The 15,701-nt window shown below is 37.3% G+C and overlaps 1 protein-coding gene across 2 annotated transcripts in view; it reads right to left on the reverse strand.

Annotated features, from left to right (window-relative positions):
• Positions 1-15,701, reverse strand: part of SOS2 (SOS Ras/Rho guanine nucleotide exchange factor 2) — an 89,699-nt gene that overhangs the window by 28,729 nt on the left and 45,269 nt on the right. For both annotated transcript variants that reach the window (XM_027776616.1, XM_027776617.1), the window contains exons 12-15: positions 11,699-11,802; positions 8,989-9,211; positions 4,982-5,101; positions 4,672-4,834 (exon numbers count right to left, since the gene is read on the reverse strand). In XM_027776616.1, coding sequence (XP_027632417.1) covers positions 4,672-4,834; positions 4,982-5,101; positions 8,989-9,211; positions 11,699-11,802 — 610 coding nt within the window. The remainder of the gene's footprint in view (positions 1-4,671; positions 4,835-4,981; positions 5,102-8,988; positions 9,212-11,698; positions 11,803-15,701) is intronic.

Consider the following 15,701-nt stretch of genomic DNA (forward strand, 5'->3'; position numbering starts at 1 on the left):
GAGAGGAGAACGAAGAAGAAGGGATTGTGGCATGGCCACCCCTCCTAGTGTGTGATTTCTCACTTTTCCTTTTTCTCTCCAGTGAGCACACATACCTTACAATAAACTAGGGGGAAAAAAAAAAAAAGCTGAAAATGATTCTAGAGCTTAAATAGAATAAAGGGCCAAGAACAGGTCACTCCCGGAAAAAAAGTCAAATTGGTAGGGACTTGCTCTATTTTTCTTTATCAAGAACTTGTATAAAGTTATAATAATTTAGATATGTGGCACAGAACTCACAGATAAAAGGAACAGGACAGAGAGACCAGAGACAGAACTATAATATGGACCCTCAATTTATTACTCAGCTGGCATTATAGACCAATGGGAAAAGGAACAACTTTCCATTAATGTGTGGGAACAAGTGGCTAGCCATACAGAACAAAAAAATTAGAATCTAACTTCACCCCATATTCCCATCTCCATTCCTGTTGGATTAAAGATTTAAAGCAAAACTTTAGGACAATAGAGGAGGATTTGTTAAATAGAACACCAAAAGCATATATTATGGGACAAATAAGTAAAGGAAAAAAAGTAAATTTGACTACATTAATAATTCTTGTCTGGTCAGCCCCAGAATATAGCAGTTAAGGGAATCAGATTCCACATGGCTAACCATGATTCAAATCCCAACCCTGAAGGCTTGAAAAATATGCCAGGCATCTGTGTGTGCATGCCAAAAGTCCTGATGAGAAGGAGGAATGAAGGAAAAGGGACTGAGGAGTGACAATGCCCCATGGGGAGGGGTGCTTACATTCTCTCTCTCTCTCTCTTTTTCTGATAATACATGTGTCTCTGGCAAAAAAATAAAATAAAAATAAAAAGAATTGTTGTTCATCAAGAGGCAGCATTAAAAATGATGTATGAAAAGGAAAAGGAGAGCTTTGATCTGGAATAAAATATTAACAACGTGCATAATTTGCAAAGAATTAGAATTCAGAATACAAAATAAAAATCCGTAAGATAAACAACAGAAAAAGTTTAAAAAAAAAAGCCCACCGAAGAAATACAAAATGATAAATATTTGAAAAGAAGTTCAAGCTCCTTATAAATTAGAAAAATAAAAAGAAAAGCATCTCACTGATAATGTGTTTAATGTATAAAAAGTTAATACAATACAAACCAATAACACACAAACATCCAAAGAGAAAAATATGTACACAAAAGAAGTTTTTTCCTCCACTCCTCTTTAATGACAACCCACTGAAAGAACCAATGATAAGAAACAGTACATACTCTTCCATACTATGCTCAGTATTCATGCAACTCCATTTAGAGGTTTATGGTTTGTTCTGTTCTATTAACACTAAAGTGGAAACACTTTATAGTCTGAATCTTTCTTGTGTTTTTTTCCCCCCCAAAAATATAAATATTGGGATCAGCAGGTAGTGTGGTGCTTAAGGCACTGGACGCCCACCAAGTTGACCACAGTTAGAGCTCCGAACTCAGAGGCTTGAAAATCATTCAGGGGGCTTGTATATGTGTGCCTAAAATTGAGAAAGGAGAATGGAGAAGGGACTGAGGTGTGGCCATCCCCTCGGAGGGTAATTTCTTATTTTCTCTCCTTCTGTTTCTCCCCAGTGAGTGCACGTGCTCTGTGGCAAAAACCTTAAAAAAATTCTCTAAAGGCACACATAGATGCCATTCTTTTTGTTTGTTTGTTTTAGTTTTTCCTATAGAGCACATGTGCTTGCCAGAGAGAAACACAGAGAGAGAGAGAAAGAGAGACATCAACCCCCATCCCCCAAGGCAGGATGGCCAAGCCGTAATCTCTAACCACCACCCCCTTCCACTGCTTCCTCTCAGGATTTTGGGCATGCACCCATATGCGCCTGGTGTGATTTTCAAGCCACTGAGTCCAGGGCTCAAACCGTGGAGTTGAGAAGGTTGCGATCTAGCTGCCTTAACCTCCACACCACCTGCTGCCTCCCTTCCCCCCTTTTTAATAGCTGATCAATATCTCACACTACAGGTATAAGATAATGCATTTAATCTTTCTCCTGCTGACAGACATTCACATTCTTTCTGGTTTTCTGCTACTATAATTAATGCTACAGTAACTCTATCTTTGTATGCTTAACTTTATATTTTTGGTGCTTTTATTTCTTCTTAATTTTATTTAAGACTGTAAGTCCAAAAGTATGTGAATTTTTTTTTAGGTTTTTGCCATAAGACTCATGCACTTGCTAGAGACAGAAAGAGGGAATATGAGAAATTGTCCCCAAGGGGAGGATGGCCACACTGCAATCCTTTTCTTTCATTCTCCTCTCAGGACTTTAGATACACACACAGACATGCACCCAACATGATTTTCAAGCCACCACGGCTGGGACTCAAACCGTTGCTGGCCATGTGAGAATCCAGCGCCTTAACCACTACATTACATGCTAGCCCCGAGTATGTGTACTTTTAATTTTTAACATTTTTCCTATTTTCCAGAAAGATTACAAAAATTCACATTCCCAAAAGCAGTATTTGTATGGCTGACTTTATACATTATCTTTCACTTAAAAAAAAAGTCTTTAGGTACAAAAGCAAAGGAAGAAACCATATAGACTGACACACAAATAAAAACATCTATATATCAAAACATTATAAATGTTTGCAGAAGACAGGTAGGCAGGCAAACAGGCAGGCAGGCTGGGAGGGTTAGGCACACATGATCTGACTGGCTGAAGCTGAAAGTGGATTTGGCATGAGGACCTTGTTGGGAATGTCCCTGTCTGTCTGTCCATCTCTCTCTTTCTCATGGAAGGATAAAAATAAACTTAAAAAATAAAAATGGCCCAGCTGTGGTAGGGCCTTTATTGAGAGACCTCTACTAACAGCAACTGCTACTCAGCAGGCTGAGATCACATGGGAGGCCTGGGATTCATTTCCAGCTCTAAGAGCCAGGAACAGTGGTGCCCAGATGTATTATGAGCTATTTGGGAGGCTGAGGCAGGTGGACTGCAATTTCGTGAGACTCTATCCCTCTCAAAAACTGAAAACAAAATAAAGACAAATAGAAGCTGGAGAAAATATATGAACAGTTTTGACTATGTTTTTAGTATCTTGAATATATAACGAGTTTATATAAATCAACAAAATGCAAATACTCAAAAAGAAAAATAGCAAACATGAACAGATAAAGAAGAAATAAAAGTGGCTAATAAATACATTTTAAAAATATTCAACTGCACTAGTTATTTATTTATTGGCGAGGTTTTTGCTATAGGGCGTGTGCACTCGCCAGAAAGACAGAGAGAGACAGAGAGATAGAAAGTGAGAAATCACTCCCCGGGGGGATGGCCACGACGCAATTCCTTCTCCATTCTCCTCTCAGGATCTTGGGCACGCACGCACATGTGCCCGGCGTGAGTTTAAGCCACTGGGTCTGGGACTCGAACCATGGTCGACTACATGGGAGTCCAGTGGCATAGCCATTATGCCAACTGCTGGTCCCTGCACTAATTATTTTTTAAAATTCAATTAAAAAATAATAATTTCTTTCTTTGGTCCATTAAATCTGTAAAAAAAGTTTTAAATATAATACTTCAAGGCATTTATCATTTGTTAGTAACCAGCTGGGCAAAAGTATCAAAAATTTTAAAATGTGCAAATATCTTGACAGAGAATTTCTACCTACCGAAACTTATCCTAGGGAAAAATAATATTTTACAAAGGTTTCTGTGTATGTATGTTCCATAACACATTATTTATCATAGTGAAAATTTAGAAGTAATTTATTTGTCCCACAATAGAGTGATGGGAAAAATTAGAGTGGTTTACCCATGACAGAGCATGACACAGAAAACCAAGCAGCTACTAAAACCCTTGTTTTGAAGACAAGCTAATAAAACAGGAAAATGTTTATGAGAAAAAGATATAGGCCATAAAAAATAATTTACAATATGACCTCAATTTTCTTACTAAAATATCTTCTTATACTTTCTATATCTCCTGAATTTTTTTAAATAAACACTAAGCACATTTTATAATATAAAAAATAAAGTAAGTGTTAGAAAGGGTTCTCTCCAGGCTATTCTTTTTTTGACTATAGAATAAAGGTGATTAATTTATTTATTTTTTTTTTTTTGCTACATGGCATGTGCGCTCACCAGAAAGAGACAGGGCGGGGATGCATGAAAAAGCACCCCCCAGAGGGGATGGCCATGCTACAACCCCTTTTCCTCCATTCTTCTCTCAGGATTTGGGGCATACACTCACATGAACCCTGCATGTTTTGCAGGCCACCAGGTCCAGGACTTGAATCATGGGTTAGCCATGTAGGATCAAACTGCCCTAACCACAGTGCCACAGGCTGGCTCATCTGTATTTATATTTTAAATCCTTTGTCACTAATTTGAGACTATCAATCAATGTGTTACTGAAAAAAAATCCACTGGAAACTTCATTATGGTAATTCAGTAAGTACATTGAACAGAGATGCAAGTCTCATTGTTTTTTGATGAATCCTAGACTTACTAGTGTATACTGGTATATTTTTTAATATCTATATAGTGATATATTTATTTAAGGAAAAAAGATGGATTTACAAAGGACTTACTCAAAAAGATAGGTGGTAGAAGCAAGCTTTTACATTAATTTTATCTTCCCCCAAAAGGATGAATATTTAAGCCTAAAACTTACCTCAAAAGTATGGTCTAGTCTGTACACTGACACTGAATTTACTGCACTGACTATCTCCAATACTCCATTGAAATTATTCAAATCTTGAAAAACTTGAAGAATTTCTATAATTCTACTTAGTACTGCCACCCGTTCTTCAAAATTTTCTGCTTCCACAATGCATCTAACAACAACAAAAAAATTCATGGCTTAGAAAAGTTTCTTTGCCTCACTTAGAAAATAAGAAACCTATTATAGCCAGAATTCTAGTTTAAATATGACTTAATATGTGACTATTAAAAGTAACAAGACAGAGTAAATAAAAACTTACTTTTCAAACCAGAGGGTGAGATTTGTTGTATGGCGAATCATTTTTAATAAATTTGGAGAATTTATTTCTTTATCTTCTTTGGTCCATACACTCCCAACAAGTTCAGAAGGCTGGACTTTCCTGTAAATCAAAAAATCAATGCAACTTAACTTACAGAAGATTGTCAAAATTATTAAAAGATCACCTAACTTAGAAAAGACAACCCAAAATATAAATGGAAAAACCCAAGAACAAGTAATTCTCGAAGAAGCAACTCAAACAGCCATAAAAATGAAAAAATACTTTACCTCTTACTCAGGGAAAAGAACGTAAAACTATAAAACTCCATTTTACTCCTGTCAGACTAATAAAAGTCTGATAATACTAACTGGGTAACAAAGAAACTTTCCGCATTGAAATGGAAGTAAAATCAAACAACCACTTTATAAAACAATTTGGCAATATCTTATAGTATAGACTAGATGATCCAGCAATTCTACAACCAAGTCTCCACACCAGATAAACTTACACAAAGTTATAAGAAAACATTTACAAGAATGCTGAGTGAAACTGTTTGTCAGAGTAAAAATCCCAAAAAACCTAGAGGCCCATCTTCAAGAGACTGAATAAATTGGGACCAGCAGTTAGCGTAATGGCTATGTCAATGGACTCCCATGTAGTTGACTGCGGTTGGAGTCCCGGACACGGTGGCTTAAACTCACGCCAGGCATGTGTGTGTGTGTGCCCAAGATTCCAAGAGGAGAATGGAGGAGAAGGGATTGTAGTGTGGCCATCCCTGCTGGGGGGTGATTTCTCGCTTTCTGTCTCTCCGTCTCTCTCTGTCTTTCTGGCGAGTGCAGAGAGTGGTAGAGAGTCTTCTCTACCTCACCCCCATAAAGAGAGAGACAATAAATTATGAAGTATCCATATAATGAAATACTACTTAGTGGCTAAAAGAAGCAAACTAAAACCATATTCATCAAGTTGAACATGTGCCAAAAACAATTTAAGTAGAATATTTATTACAGGATGATACTTAAGTACACATAGTTTAAAAATGTGCAAAATAATGTTATATATTGTTTGGGTGTATGTGTGTGTATGAATTATAAAGACACAAAGAGAACGGTAAACACCAAATTCAGGGTTGTGGTTTTTCTCAGGGCAAAGAAGAGCAATGAGATGGGGAGAATTCACAAGAATTTCAATTTTTTGAGTAATGTTTTTATTGTTCATGAGCACTCATCATGTTATTTTCTATATGTTTAGAATGCCTGAAATAGTTAATAAAAAAAAAAGTAAAACAGAAAAGCAGATTAAATCACTGTATATAGTGGGCCAAAATGACATAACTGCAAAATTAAGCAGTGGTTTGGGTCAGTAGGTTGCCTGGTCCGAATGCCACATGGCTGAATGCAGTTTGAGTCCTGGATCTAGTGGTATGCTTTTTCACTTTCCTTCTGTCTCTCTTTTTTTCCCTGGTGAGCATATATGCCCTGTAGCAAATTAAAGAAATAATAATAATGATAAATTAAATAATTCTTCAAAAAAATTAAAAAGGCCACATTGTGCGTGATTCAATTTATATGAAATATCCAGAATAAGCAAAAAGCAGACTAGTGGTTGTCAGGGCTGGAGAGAGTTGGGAATTATTGTTAATGGGTATAGAAGTTTGATCTAGGACGATGAAAAAACTGTGGAACTAGAGAGTGGTGATGGTTGTACAAGACTGAATGCACTTAACATCACTGAATCATAAACTTTCAAAAAAGAAAAAAAAATTAAGTAGTGGTATTGATAACAATATCTTACACATTTGGCTATTCATGAAATGTTTTTCATTTCTTTTCTTTTTTTCTGATTTGTCAGAGGGAATGTGTGTTTGCCAGAGAGAAACAAAGAGAAAGAGACAGAGACAGAGGGGAGGTGAGAAAGCACCCCCAATGAAGTGTAATAATCACTTTTCTATTTTTCTATCCTATCGGGATTTGGGGCATATACACACCTGTGCTTGGCATGCTTTTCAAACCACTAAGGGCTGGGATTCAACCCATGTGGTCAGCCATGTGTGATACAGCTCCCAAAATTGTTTTGAAAAAGTAGACTTGACAAATAGGTACTTCCTAACATTTTTTGAAAGAAGTTTTCTTTTTTATTAGACAGAGATTTTTTGCTATGGGGCACATGTACTTGCCAGAGAGACACAGAGACAGAGAATGAGAAATCAGCCCCCATCCCAGGGGGGGGTGGTCATGCCGCAATCCCTTCTCCTCTACTCTCATCTCAGGATTTTGGAAACACACGCACATGCTTCCTGTGTGAGTTTTAAGTTGCTGGGTACAGGACTTGAACTCCAGGTCGACTATATGGGAGTCCAGTGATGCAACTGCTATGCCATCTACTGGTCTCAAAATAAGTTTTCTCTCAGGATCTTGGGCATGCACACAGAAATGCCGGCGTGAATTTAAGCCACCAGGTCCAAGATTTGAACCATGGTTGGCTACATGGGAGTTCAGCGACATAACCATTACACTACGGTCCCCTTTCTGTATATTTTTTAAAGTTTTTTTTAGAATTATTTTACTTAACTATTATTATTTAATTTGACTAGAGAAAGAGAGACAGAGACAGAGAGATAGAGAGACAGAGAGAAAGTAAGAAAGCAAGCTTCCAGGTCTAAGACTTGAACCATGGTCAGTCACATGGGAATACAGCGTCTTTAACTACCACACCACCTGCCAGCCCCACGTTTTCTGTATTTTTTTTGAAATAACTATTTTATTTAACTTTATTTATTTATTTATTTATTTAAATTTGACCAGAGAGGTACAGAGAGAGAGAGGGAGAAAGTGAGAAAGAAAGCTGCCAGGTCAGGACTTGAACCATGACTGCCCTTAGCCACCATGCCATTTGCAGGCCCCTTCTGTAAATTTCTGATGACCTTGTATTATTATTATTATTATTGGTTTGCCAGTGTAGTCTCTGTTTAAAAAAGAAAAAATTGGCTGCTCAATAGGATAACTTAAAGGTATTTATATTTGAAAAGGGGACTCCTAAATGCAGAAAAGGTTTTGACAGAATGACCAGCAAGGGTTTGTTTTTCAAGATCTATATTCTTCACAGGAACCTGGTTTGTAAATTAAAGAAGAAAGCCTGTCTCACTCAATACTCTGTCCTTTAGCTACCAAGTCCTAGTATCTCTACTGACTAACTTGGCTGATTGACCTTAAGCTAAAATAGTCTGAGAGAGAATATTAAGAGGAAGAGAGGATTGACTGACTTGAAAGTTGTTGCTATTCTATAGCTTTAGTCTTCCCCTCCCATTTTTCTTGTGAAGATTGCTAGTCCCTACTTGGTTCTACACAGCAATACACTGTAAGACTTTTACTTGCTGGACACAATGAAGTTAAAAACTTTGCTATCAGCTTTTGTCTAAGTCCAGGATAATAGATAAGATATTTTGAAACACTTCTGAATACTTTGTGAAAGTGTCTTGAAAGTAGGTAGAGGTGTTCTCAAGGTTATTCAAAACAAAACAGAAGGGGCCAGCAGATGGTATAGTGGTTACATTGCTGGACTTCCACATGGTTGACCGTGGTTCAAATCCCAGACCCAGTGCCTTGAAACTCACACTTGGTGCGTGTGCATGCAGGCCCAAAATCCCAGGAGGAGAATGTAAGAGAAGGGACTGTGGTGTGGTCATCCCCCCAGGGCATAATTTCTCACTTTCTCTTTCACTGTCTCTTTCTCTCTGCCCTAAGGCAAAAAACCTCTTAAACACACACACACACACACACACACACACATACACACAGAGGATCGGCAGGTGGCGTGGTAGTTAAGGGCACTGGACTCCCACATAGCTGACTGCATTTTGAGTCCTGGACCTGACGACTTGCTTTCTCACTTTCCCTCTCTCCCTCTCTAGCTGTGTACCACTCTGGTCAAATTAAAGATAAATTAAATAAATAAATAAAATAATTCTAAACACACACACAGAGAACGGGAAATCAACATTAATTGTCTACCTGTAGAGGTCAGATTCCAAAAGTGTGAGCTGACGTGCAATCTCTATTGGATGAAGTGTCATGAGATCAAATGTTTCGAACTGTCCCGGTCTGCTAATATGCCATTCAATGGGTGGAGGTGGACTTTCAAAGGTAATATTATGGCTTATTCCATTTGCCTGAGCTTGCTTCTTCCTTTTGATGATCTTAGCAATTGACTCTACCCATTTCTTCATAGCTTTCCCTGGAAAAAGAACACAAAAAAAAATGCCTTTTACCTGACAAATTAACTGCAAATCTTTGAAAAATTTTTAAACTAGCTTTAGCAGTTATCAACTCATGACCAATTTTTAAATTTAAATTTTCATCTAACCCTGCTTATGCCTACATTTCACTCTTTAGGTTATTCTGAAACAAATCCAAGACATGTCATTTAATTCATATTTAAGTATGTGTCTCTAAAAGAATCTGAAAATAATAACCACAATACCATTACCACATAAAAACTTACGACTTTTGAATAAATATCTTCATTTTGTTAATGTCAATTTTCTCTTGTGTTTTCTTTTTTGGGGGAGAGGTTTTTGCTATAGGGTGCATGTGTTTGCCAGAAAGAGAGAGACAGAAAGAGAAAAATCACCCCCCAGGGAGGATGGCCATGCCACAATCCCTTCTCCTCCATTCTCCTCTTGGGATCCTGGGCACACACGTACACGTGACGGCATGAGTTTAAGCTGCCGGGTCCGGAACTCGAACCGTGGTCGACTACATGGGAGTCCAGCAACATAGCCATTCCAGAGACATAGCCATTAAGCTAACTGCTGGTTCCTCTTATGCTTTCTTAAAATTGGTTTGTTTGAAAGCAATCTGAAGAAGATACACATACTTGCATTTAGTCAATATATTTCAAATCTCCTTTAACCTATAAATTCCCCCTTTCTTACTCATTTTTGCTTGTATATTTATCTGTTGAAGAAAGTGAGTTATCAGCCCTGCAGTGTTTCCCAAGTCCTCATTTCACCCTATCCATCCCTGTGGTATACTGGCCATGTTTCTCTATCTATATCTTCTGTAAACCAGAGATACAGAGGCTTGGTCTGATTTAGGATCAATTTTTTTTTGGAGAGGTTTTTGCTATAGGGTGTGTGCGCTCGCCAAACAGAGAGAGAGAGACAAGAGAGACAGAAAGTGAAAAATCACCACCCAGGGGGGATGGCCACACCACAATCCCTCCTCCTTCATCCTCCTCTTGGGATCTTGGGCACGCACGCACACGCGCCTGGCGTGAGTTTAAGCCACCGGGTCCGGGAGTTGAACAGCGGTCGACTACATGGGAATCCAGCGACATAGCCATTATGCTAACTGCTGGTCCCCAGGATCAATTTTTTGATATAAATACTTACAAAGAATACTTCCAAGAGGAGGAATATTATGTCCAGTTATCTATCTTTTTGTGATGTTAAATATTCACTCATAGTAATTCCCTAGATCTTTATTTTCCTGAGAATTGAAACATGCTGATAGTTCATCATTTCTTCTTCACTTATTAGTGGAACTACTTCTATAAAAATAAACTTTCCTGGGGCTAGCAGAAGGCATAGCGGTCACATCACTGGACTCCTCATGAACAACTGCGGTTCATGTTCCAGACCTGGTGGCTTGAAAATCATGCCAGGCATGTGTGCATGTGTCCAGGAGTGAGTGTCAAGTGAACCCAGGATGAGAATGGAGAAGAGACTGACATGGCCATCCCCCCAAGAGGGTGATTTCTCACTTTCCCTCTCACTGTTTCTCTCTTTCTCTAGTAAGCACAAGAGCCCCAAGGCAAAAAAAATCTCTTAAAAACAAACAAACTTTTTCTTTTGAACTATTAATATTTAGTTATCCAAAGGGATAACTTGGGTAGGAAAGGATTACAGCAGGACCTGACCCTGTGGAAGGTGTTCTTCTCCCTTTCACTCATATGTGTGTACACATGCTTTATCATAAATAAAGAAAAATGGAATCTAATTTTTACATTAATTTAGTATTATATGAACAAATTTAAAGCATATGTGATAAAAACATCTTACACATCACAAAGTTGAATCAAAGAAATCATATTCTCTATTTTAAATAAAATTCCCCTTAAAGAACAAGTAGGACACAAAATAAGCTAGGATTGTCATGGTATTCCTATTATACTGCCAGATACAACATAAATGTTTTCGAAGTAATGATATACATTTCATGATACACACATTTGCTTAAAAGTTTACAACCTAGGGTTTCATTTCATGGGCTGTGATTCTGAAACTGCAAGTAAAAAATTTCTATATTTCAGGTGCCAAGAATACACTCAAAACTTTTCCAGAGGAAGTAAATATTATTAAAAACCTGCTTATCATCTAAAATTAAAGAACAAGCTTGAGAAAGATAAAAATTATAAAATTACACATATTTTTATTTAGTTGAAGAAATGGCAACCTTGAGATGAGATAAAATTGAATAACTTAAATTTGTTAAAGAGGACATTTGACTTCTTTAAAAAATATTTTCCTCAAAAACTTGAAAACATAAAGTTCTAAGAATTTAGATGATTCTTAACATATGTGAGCTCCTAAGAGCATATATCATTCCAAATCTTATTTCATCTTTTAAAAATGAAAAAGTTCAGCTTAATTAAGATTCTACAAATTTTAAATAAGCTCATATACAATATAAGATACAACCAAACCTTTAAGCAATATACCTCTTACACTTGAAATGAAGGATTCCAGTCTTTCGAGCAATTCCGAATCTCTTTCAAAGTCATAAAAATGGTGTTCAACCCAGTGCCGAAACACATTTAAGATCCTGATAAAATGGAAAGAAACACATCTTAGTGAAACCTAAGTATTCTATTATTATTCTTTTGCTTCTCTAATGCCATAATGATAGCTTTATACACAAAGGCCCATTAAAAAAAAGGCTCTAATTTGTATTTAATTAATGCCTTAAGTGCTTTAATAATATGAAAAGAAAAGGTCTCTAGACTATGCATTATTTTTAAATTATATTTTAAAGATATTTATAAGTAGGGCTGGTCTGTAGCACAGAGGTTAAGGGAGTCAGATTCCACATGCTGACTACGGTTCAAATCCTAGTGGTTTGAAAAACACACCAGATGTGTGTGCACAGGAGGAACAGAAGAAAAAGGGATTGGGCAGGATCATGTACCATTGGGAAGAACTGTCTCTTTCTCTGCCAAGCACATACAAAAATTATGGTTTCTGTACTTAAATTACATACATTTATGTTAAGGAAAAGTGCCTTTTCTTTATTCATATGTAGAATTCGTACTCCATTCGTACTCCATAGAACAAAAAGAATTTTAGAGTTCTTTTGTTTTTTGTTTTTGTTTTTGGTTTTTTTGAGACATTTTTGCTTTAGGGTATATGTGCTCACCAGAGACAGAGACAGTGAGAAGGAAAGTAAAAAATCACCGCCCCCTCCCCCCCCAGGAGGGCATGGCCATGCCGCAATCTCTTCTCCTCCAATCTCCTCCTAGGATCTTGGGCACACACACACGTGCCATTGTGAATTTCAAACCGCTGGATCCGAAATTTGAGCTGTGGTCAGCCATGGGGGAGGGAGTCCAGTGACGTAATTGCTATGCCATCTGCTGACCCATAGAGTTCTTAAATTCAAAAACGCATCTTTTTTCCATCTAAATTTTGGCTTATTTTTCACACATAATGGAAACCAAGATGTACTTGGTCCTAAATTCAAGTGCTATCATCAAATTTCAACATAGTCTAACACATATGCCTCCATTTTATTTCATTTTAAATAAGGAAATCTGAAATCAAAATATTAATTTTGACACAACAGTTACTTTGTTTTACAGTATCACAAAAATGATTACTTATAATCTAGCTAAGAAATTTAATCAAATATACAAGTATGACAATGTATTCATTACTACAGGTACGTATCAGTAGTATAAATTAGTACCATTAGCATTTTTTTCTTCCTTATTTCAATAAACAACTATCTCCAGGTTAGCTTTTATTCTCCACTAGCTGACAAACAACAACTTTTCTCTCAAATTAATCTTTAATTCCTGTCTCTGTCATGCTATTTATAATAAAACCACCTTATGTCATCATGTATCTGGTTAGCTCAGTGGCTTAAAGAATATTTCAAGAGATCACAAAATTATTAGCTTCTAGTTTACATTTAGTTCTATCCAAATAGTTCGGCATCCATTTTCTCTCTTCCTAGTTTCTACAGCGTCAATGTAATTTTAGAATTACTAAGAAAAAAAAATCTCATCATTAGACTTCACCAAAATTAAAAACTTCTGGGACCAGCCCACGGCCTGAGAGTTAAGTGAGCTGGATCCCACATGGCTGATGAGTCCCAGATTCAAGTCCCAGATACACACTTGAAAAATATACCAGGTGTGCATGCATGTGTGCCCAAAGTCCTGAACGGAATTTCTTTATTCATATGTAGAATTCGTACTCCATTCGTACTCCATAGAACAAAAAGAATTTTAGAGTTCTTTTGTTTTTTGTTTTTGTTTTTGGTTTTTTTGAGACATTTTTGCTTTAGGGTATATGTGCTCACCAGAGACAGAGACAGTGAGAAGGAAAGTAAAAAATCACCGCCCCCTCCCCCCCCAGGAGGGCATGGCCATGCCGCAATCTCTTCTCCTCCAATCTCCTCCTAGGATCTTGGGCACACACACACGTGCCATTGTGAATTTCAAACCGCTGGATCCGAAATTTGAGCTGTGGTCAGCCATGGGGGAGGGAGTCCAGTGACGTAATTGCTATGCCATCTGCTGACCCATAGAGTTCTTAAATTCAAAAACGCATCTTTTTTCCATCTAAATTTTGGCTTATTTTTCACACATAATGGAAACCAAGATGTACTTGGTCCTAAATTCAAGTGCTATCATCAAATTTCAACATAGTCTAACACATATGCCTCCATTTTATTTCATTTTAAATAAGGAAATCTGAAATCAAAATATTAATTTTGACACAACAGTTACTTTGTTTTACAGTATCACAAAAATGATTACTTATAATCTAGCTAAGAAATTTAATCAAATATACAAGTATGACAATGTATTCATTACTACAGGTACGTATCAGTAGTATAAATTAGTACCATTAGCATTTTTTTCTTCCTTATTTCAATAAACAACTATCTCCAGGTTAGCTTTTATTCTCCACTAGCTGACAAACAACAACTTTTCTCTCAAATTAATCTTTAATTCCTGTCTCTGTCATGCTATTTATAATAAAACCACCTTATGTCATCATGTATCTGGTTAGCTCAGTGGCTTAAAGAATATTTCAAGAGATCACAAAATTATTAGCTTCTAGTTTACATTTAGTTCTATCCAAATAGTTCGGCATCCATTTTCTCTCTTCCTAGTTTCTACAGCGTCAATGTAATTTTAGAATTACTAAGAAAAAAAAATCTCATCATTAGACTTCACCAAAATTAAAAACTTCTGGGACCAGCCCACGGCCTGAGAGTTAAGTGAGCTGGATCCCACATGGCTGATGAGTCCCAGATTCAAGTCCCAGATACACACTTGAAAAATATACCAGGTGTGCATGCATGTGTGCCCAAAGTCCTGAACGGAAGGAGATGGAGGAAAAGGAATTGTGGTGTGACCAAACCCCATGGGGAGGGGGTGTACTTTCTTCCCCTAATGCCCCCATCTCTCTCTTCAGTGAGTGCATGTGCCCTTTGGCAAGAATTAAGAAAAAAAAAATGAAAACCTTCTGGGCCCAGTTGCACTGGTGCAGCAGAAATAGGCTGTTCTGCAATGCTGAGAGCCATATGATAGACTGGGGTTCAGTTCCTAGGTTAGCCTGTACATACCAGACATTCACACACATGCCCATGATCCTGGATGGTGGGAAGACTGGGGAAAAGATCAGGGTGTGAGGTCCTATTGAGGATACTTCTCTCTTTCTCTCTCATATGAAATAGTAAACTTTAGGGCCAACTGTGTAGCTTAGATCATGAGAGTCTGATCTCATATAGCCAACCATGGTTCAACCTTGGCCCCAGAAGCCTGGAAAACACGCCAGGCACATGTGTGTGTATGCCCAAAATTCCAACAGAACGGAGACATGGAGGAGAGGGGATTGAGATGTGACCACATCCCATGGGGGGGAGGTGATTTCTTGTCCTCCACCCCCACCCCACCCCTGCTCCCTGTCCTCCTCTGGCAATTAAAAAAAAAAAAAAAACTTAAAAAATAAAGATGAAAAGCTTCTGCTTATTAAGACATCATAAAGAAAACTAATAAGCAGGCCACAGCTGGGGAGAAATTATTTATAAAACATTTATCTGACCAAGGGTTAGCATCTAGTCCTATTTAATACACTCACAATTCAGTAATGAAAAGCAAATTCAATAAAATATATATGAAAAATCTGAACAGATTATTCACAAAATAAGGGTGAATGGCTGATTAAAAAAAAAAATGTTCTCAGCATCACCAGTCATCAGAGAAATACACATTGAAACCACACTGAGATACTACTATATACCCAGCAGTATGGCTAAGGTGACTGACATAAATACTGAGGTGAGGATATAGAGAAGTGGACTGCTTGTACATTGCTGGTGAGATGTTTAGATGTTTGGTAGTTTCTTTTAATGCTAAACATACATTTTATGACTCAATCATTCCACTCTGAGCTACTTACCCATGAAATGTGAAAACAGATTTGTAGTTA

This window comes from Tupaia chinensis, unplaced genomic scaffold (genome assembly GCF_000334495.1).
Source record: "Tupaia chinensis unplaced genomic scaffold, TupChi_1.0 Scaffold000688_1, whole genome shotgun sequence".
In the NCBI taxonomy this organism is placed as follows: domain Eukaryota; kingdom Metazoa; phylum Chordata; class Mammalia; order Scandentia; family Tupaiidae; genus Tupaia; species Tupaia belangeri.